We start from the raw sequence: 7,000 nt of genomic DNA, 5'->3' as shown, positions 1-7,000 counted from the left end.
ATATCAAGTATTCACATATCGATTTTTATTTCCCACAAAAAGCAGTCAAAAACACTAGTCAAAACACACTAGTCAAACGACACAGTTTTGATTTTTGGGTACCTAAATTATATCCTTAAGGGTATATATATATATATATATATATATATATATATATATATATATATATATATATATATATATATATATAAATTTAAAATTTTATAAAGATATTAATGTAATATTTAAGTTTAGAATGATATATTAGATTTTCTCTAAAAGTTGTGTTGAAAACGAACTTGCATTTTGCTTCTTCGCGTTGAGTAAAGACATTGACCAACCACCATTTGTCATTTTGCTATTTGTTAAGTGATAATGGAGCCTCCACTAAATACCTTTTACAGAAAAAAATGAAAAATCAATTCTCGGCCACATGACCCGTTGATAATAGGTTGAATTCGAGCCTTCAGACACCAACTTCACACAAAAAGGCATCTCATCTCAATCTCCTTCTACGCAGTCGATTCGAAAACTTGATTTTAATTTTGTAATTACCACAAATAATGGAAGCTTTTCTAGAGGAGTTTCAACATCTTAAAATCCAACTGGAAGATATAAAGTCAGCCACCGGCAACTTTGATAGGAACAACGTTATCGGAAAAGGTGGATTTGGGATGGTTTACAAAGGAGTACTTTCTAACTATAAGGACCGACAAATGGTTGCTGTTAAGCGTTTAGATCGTTGCTATGGGCAAGGAGACCCTGAATTCTTTAAAGAGATCCTGATGCTTTCCCGCTATACACATGAAAATCTCATCTCTCTTGTGGGATTTTGCGAAGATGATGGTGAGAAGATCCTTGTATACGAGCATGCCTATCATGGAAGCCTCGATTGCCATCTAAGTAGCACTACTCTCACGTGGAGGCAACGACTCAAGATATGCCTTGCGGCTGCAATTGGATTGTGCTACCTTCATGATCCTAATGAGACACAACATAGAATCATCCATCGAGATATTAAAAGTTCCAACATCCTATTGGATGAGAATTGGAATGCTAAAGTTTCAGATATGGGACTGTCGAAAATAGGTCCCGCTAATCAGAAGCACACCTTTCTTGTCTCCAATGTTGTAGGTACGTTTGGGTATGTGGATCCGACTTATGCGGAGAAGAGCATCCTAACGAAAGAGTCGGATGTATACTCTTTTGGAGTGGTCTTATTTGAAGTATTGTGCGGGAGACTATGCTTCGAATATAACAATGGTCATTGTGAGAGTTTAGTGCGAATGTGGAAAAAGAGATGCAAACAAAAGAAATTAGATGAGATTATCTTTAAAGATTTGAAGCAACAAATGGATCTGAATTCATTGGAAACATTTTCAGACATTGCCTATCAATGTTTGCAAAATTCTCGTGAAGAACGGCCAAAAATGTATCATGTTGTGGAAAAACTTGAGATTGCGCTTCGGTTTCAGGAGATTTTTGAAGTGGTGGAACCTCCAATAGACTATGACCAGATGAGCAAGACTGCAGTACCTCCTCTAGTGTATAGATCCAAAGAGGAACTAAAGAGGCTTCTCTCCAATGGAATCTTCATAAACGAGGGAAAAACGGTGATTATCTATATCTGTATTATGATGCTTAAAATTTTTGTTAATTATTTTAGGAATCGTAAAATGTAATTTATGAAATTTTAATTAGCACTTCTCGGAAACCCTTTTACGGCCACGATCATAGAACACACTAAAATCCATCTATCATGGATAGATTTGAATTCACAAACCAACATACGTGCATGTGATTTCCCTTTACTTTACTATATATGTTGGCAAAATATGTGCAATACCTCAAAAAACAAAGAAAGTCTTGGCTCTCCAAATATATACTCTCATAAATGTACTCATATCGTTGTGCTCTTTTAATGGACAGTGGTTTTGGTTAAATAAGAATGGAGAACACTGTGAAATGATATCTGCAAAAGAATGTATGACTCCTATTCGCTTCTTATCTTCTGAGTATGCACCTCCCGGTCAAACTAAATCAAGGTTAGTTATCCCCTCCTCCTTCTGTTTCTAGGCTTTTCAGATTATTTCAATTCACTAGTAAATAGTAATATACGCTTCTCTCCAATCTTTGTGCAGATTTGGCGTAGACTACTATCCACCATTCTGTAGGAAATTCAAAACACATGTCAAACCACAATTTTTGTCACCACATACCACATACACAGTAAATCTTGTGTTTAATCTTGGCTACAAAAATCTGGATTATTTAGGACTCAATTACATATTGTCTGGCAACACAAAGTCATCGACTTTGTACTTAGCAGATAAGAGAGAAGATGGATGGTTGATGGCTGAATTGTATCAGTTTACCAGCGACAGGAGAAATATTGATCTTGAAATTACATTTTTATCCAGATATCCATTGGCAGTAGAAGGCATTGAGTTTCTTCCTCTGGAGAGAGTAAGCTGAGAAATAATGGTTTATTCATTTAGATGATTTTGTTTATGTTGCTTTAGGTTTCAAGCATTTATTGTAAGAGGACCCCTATCTGTCACCTAGTTTTTTGGGACAAGTTTTACGTGCTGTTAGATAGAAAACTACCTATTTGAGGAAATTTTTTCAGAATGGATGAAAGTCTAATATGGAAGTTATATAGGTGGAGCACGAAGTGTTAATGGATATGGAGGTGGATATACCGACCATATCAGATTCTGAAACATATTGGGAACAAAAATTGCCTGGTGACTATGAAGAAATTATAAAGTGGTCAAAAGATAGGGTGAAATGGACAACAAAGAAGGAACTCTACTCTATTCTTTGCAAAGGGTTCCCAATCCAGGATTGTAAAGAGGTAATCCTACCATTTTTAGTCAGTCTTAAATATAGTCCGTTCATTTGTTCCTCATTCGCAGCTATTTTGGAGCCTATGATCAATGTTTAGCAGGTCAAAAGGAAGAACTCCAAATTTCCAAAATTATTAATTACTTACACATTTATTGATTGACAGTGGCTATATCTTGCAAAAAATGGGAAGAAATGTCTTATGATATCAGCAAGAATGTGTTTGCGAAAACAAGAGTGGAGCTGGCAGTCTTTACCCGAATTAAGGTTCTTTCCTTTATCTCTCCCATCTTGTTTTCTTGTATATGTTTGGCAGTCTCAACACCCTAACACTTAAGAGGCCTTCTAGTACAAGATTATGGTTCTAGTACCCATTGTGTTTCTTTATTTTAAGAACATTTAAGAAATCAATTATAAGAGTCATATCGACACCCTAACACTTAACATGCCTTCTAGTATATTGAACCCCTGAAAATTTTCAAATCTTAAAGAAACCAAAATGACAAGAAATACTCAAAACTTTTAAGGATCTTAACAGCTGTTGTCAAGATCAAATTTGAAACAAATGTTTAGAACTATTACAACTCAAAAACTCAATACATAAATAATAGAAAGAAAAACTCAACCTAAACATTAACAAGATGATTAACGTAACTCAGAAAAACATGAAATATCTGAGGCTCAACAAGTAGTGGTCTTGTGATATGAACAAGAGTGACGAAAAATATAGAGAAACTCCAGGTGTATTGTCTCCAAAAAGGGAACCGGTTTGTACACAAATTGTTTCTCCATTCAAAACAATTTGTGCTTTAAAATAATATATTATACAACTCTATAAAACATAAATTGTTGTGTATGGAGAAAAATTGTTGTCACTTCCCCTCCAAAAAATGAACCCTACACCCTTCTTATGCCCCATTTATAGAATACGGGTCCCAAACTGGTAGACATGGGTCAAGACAGATTCGCATGTTTTTATTTCCATGTACTCCTCAGCTCCCTGGTACAAGCCTCCACAGCACAAATCTTCAAATCAACCAACTCTTGACTTATTCAGCCCCAACACTATTCAGCCTATCCTGAAACTTAGACATTCCAAATTAATTCTTAGCTTAACACATCAGACCACCCAAGTTTAGCCTCTCCCTCATCCTCAACTTGGTGTGCACTATCAACCCAAGTTTTTCAGACAATAAACTATGCGGACTTGAACTTAGAGGTTTAATAAAAATATCAAAATTTAATGTACCTGTACTGAATCAACCTTCCACACCTTTTGAACATCATCTCTTACATATGAACAACAATTTGACAAATTCTATATGATTAATTCTTTCATGTAAAACTGGAGTTGCCAAAATCAAAATAGCAGAATTATTATAGAAAATACTCCCTCTGTCCCAAAATTATTGTCCACAGACAAAAAACACACAGATTAATAAAACAATAATTACCACTAACTTTATTAAATGAAATGACAGTTTTACCCATTTGTTGCATTTAATTCCATTGTAGTTGCATTTAATTCCATGGTAGTTTAACTAATAAATTGAGGGGTATTTTTGTATAAGAGTATTTTTTTTAGAAGTAAGTTATTATTTTGGGACAAACCAAAAAGGAAAAATGGGCTATTAATATGGGACGGAGAGAGTATATATTAATAGACATTATATTTTAGCTTCAAATCTTTCGTAATTTTAACACCTACAAAATTTCACACCTTGCTCTAGTCAAAGCATGGTATCCAACCTCTATTGAGGATCTAGAAATAGTTGATTGTTTCTTACTTTTCCAATAAATTCCTACGAAAAAAAATAATAACCCATACTAGAACTTTGAGAAGTAATACACCCATCTCAATCACTATCTACCTGTGCTTATAGAGTAAGTGTATCACTTCTTGAAATCAAGATTCCTTCACCTGGAAGGTTGACCGAGCCTACGATGCCAAATGAACTTACACACATAGCAAAGAGAGTGACATGACACATTTGAACCACTTACCCTACAATTATTCAAAGAATGCAAACCCCGAGATTCTTTACGTCTACACAAGTATACCCCATTTAGAGACTCCAGCTGTATTGTCTCCAAAAGTTTCCAAAAAATGAACCATACACTATTCTTATACCCCATTTAGAGAATAAGGGTAACAATTGAGTAGATATGGGTCAAGAGAAATTTGCATTTATTCTCCCTGGTACAAGCCTCCATATCACAGGTCATCAAATCAACCAATTCTACTCATTCTATACCAACATTTAAACCATTCGGCCTACCCAGAAACTCAAACTTTCAAAACTAATTCATAGCTTAACACATTCAGACAATCCAAGTTTAGGCTAGATGTTAAGTAAAAAACTTCTAGCAAAATCCTTTTGGAGAAGTGATCAAATGCTATTAAACGCAATTTATTATTATTATTATTTTTTTTTTTGCAGATTCGAAGAAGTGGCTTTTGATCTTCATGGCAGCAGCTTCTGGTTAAGCTGCAAATCCAAATTATTGTCACCAGTAAGAACATACGCAGTTTACCTTGTTTACAAATTACAAGACAACCATTTTGGATTTGAGGCTCCTGTGAAAGTGACAGATGTTATTGCTAGACGTACTTATGAGAGGAATCATTCGTGGTATATTTTTTTTCTTAGTCCTCAAACTCCAGTGATTAGACGGAAGGTTTATCAAAACACCCACAACCCATTGAATAGACCCAAAATAAAAGGACTTCCACAACAAAGAAATGATGGTTGGATGGAAGTACAAGTATGGAAATTTCAAACCAATACTAAACGGCTTCCGGATGAACTTTTATTAACCTTTTTCGATAACAATTTGCCTAGAGGGCTTATAGTTCAAGGGATTGAGGTTGAATATGTATAGCTTCTATTATTTATGATTAGGCATGAACTATTTGTATAAATTAGTTTTGATTTAATTTCCTACACTTCTTCTTTCTGTTGGAGTAATTCAGAGAAAAAAGGGTCAAAGGGTATTTTTGGAAATTTTCCATCTCTTAGTTTATTTACTGTTAGGGTGCAAAGTCACGCTTGGATGTGGAGTTTTTAGGGTTACCCTTTTGTATGTATAAATAGGTTGATCTTTCCTATAAATAGGAAGTGAGTGACTCCCATTATGTAATGAGTAAAACGATCTTGTTTTAGAGAGCATTAGTTTAGAGAGAGAAACTTACAAATCCATTTGTACTCTTTCTGATTCAACTAATGAGATTTTAAAAGATTTATTTACTCCTTGTGTTCTTGAGTTTGTATGATGATTTACTAGATCTTTTCTTATTCAGCACATGCCATCGTAATCAACACCACTACAATTGGTATCAGAGCAGGTGTTCTTGATATGATCAAGAATTGATCCATGGTGGCTTTCTAGATTTGGCGATTCTTCATTTTTGATCTTTGATCTTCGTGATTTAGAGAGTTTTTGGATTCTAGAAATCGAATTCATCTTTAATTCTATTCATAATACAATTTTTTTTACTAGAATTCAAGTGATTTTACTTTCTCTCTCTAGAAAACCCAAGTTCATATCGTTTGATTCGAAAGGAAAGACGTAATTATGGAGAAATGGTTGATACAGAACAAAACTTTTCAAGGTGAATACACTTTTGAATGTCTTCTTTATTGCTTGATTGTTGGATTGAAAAGTGAAGATGAACTCGTTTTAAATGGAGAAAAGAATGAAGTTGGAGAATTAATTAGTTGTCCAATTTATCAAACCAAAGATTTGTTACAACATATCAAGAGAGACGAAGGAGAAGTCATAAAAGGAATTCCTCTTGCTGAATATAAATATGGAAGCAACAAACTTGAATATTATGCGGATTGTCGTGAAGCTCGGGAACGTGTTCTTGATGATGATCATCGTGTTCTTGATGTTCTTGATGTTCAAGAAAAAGGAGTTCAAGTTGATTCTCATGATGAAAAAGTTTTTTGCTCGCTTGGAGTTTAAACCGATGATATTTTGTGTTCTTGTGATTCGTTTGAAGGAACGATTCCTTATCGGAAGCCGGTGATCCAAGAAATTCACAAGTATCAAAGTCCAAAAGATTTGATGCAAACTCAAAAAATTAAAGTTGTGGAAAATGGGTTTGTTTATGAAATCAAGTATTCGACATGCACAATGATGAGAAAGAAAAAGACGAAGAAGATTAAAT

General features: G+C 34.4%; 1 protein-coding gene across 1 annotated transcript; it reads left to right on the top strand.

Annotated features, from left to right (window-relative positions):
- Nucleotides 1–399: 399 nt before the first annotated feature.
- Nucleotides 400–6,074, top strand: LOC145115148 (uncharacterized). Its single transcript, XM_079051352.1, has 6 exons — nucleotides 400–1,592; nucleotides 1,909–2,024; nucleotides 2,121–2,445; nucleotides 2,642–2,836; nucleotides 2,993–3,093; nucleotides 5,268–6,074. Exons 1-6 carry the CDS (start codon nucleotides 543–545, stop codon nucleotides 5,707–5,709), a joined length of 2,229 nt encoding a protein of 742 aa, XP_078907478.1. The 5' UTR covers nucleotides 400–542; the 3' UTR covers nucleotides 5,710–6,074.
- Nucleotides 6,075–7,000: the final 926 nt, after the last annotated feature.

The sequence above is a fragment of the Lactuca virosa genome, chromosome 5 (assembly GCF_052849685.1).
Source record: "Lactuca virosa cultivar CGN04683 chromosome 5, Lactuca_virosa_CGN04683_v6, whole genome shotgun sequence".
Lineage (NCBI taxonomy): Eukaryota > Viridiplantae > Streptophyta > Magnoliopsida > Asterales > Asteraceae > Lactuca > Lactuca virosa.
This window is presented reverse-complemented; position numbering and strand designations above follow the sequence as displayed.

Bases quoted from the DNA above. Each gene is read 5' to 3' on its own strand.
- LOC145115148 (XM_079051352.1), top strand. From the start codon at position 543: ATGGAAGCTTTTCTAGAGGAGTTTCAACATCTTAAAATCCAACTGGAA. The intron at 2,446-2,641 runs GTAAGCTGAGAA...GAAGTTATATAG, and splicing joins AGTTTCTTCCTCTGGAGAGA to GTGGAGCACGAAGTGTTAAT. The intron at 3,094-5,267 runs GTTCTTTCCTTT...TTTTTTTTGCAG, and splicing joins CAGTCTTTACCCGAATTAAG to ATTCGAAGAAGTGGCTTTTG.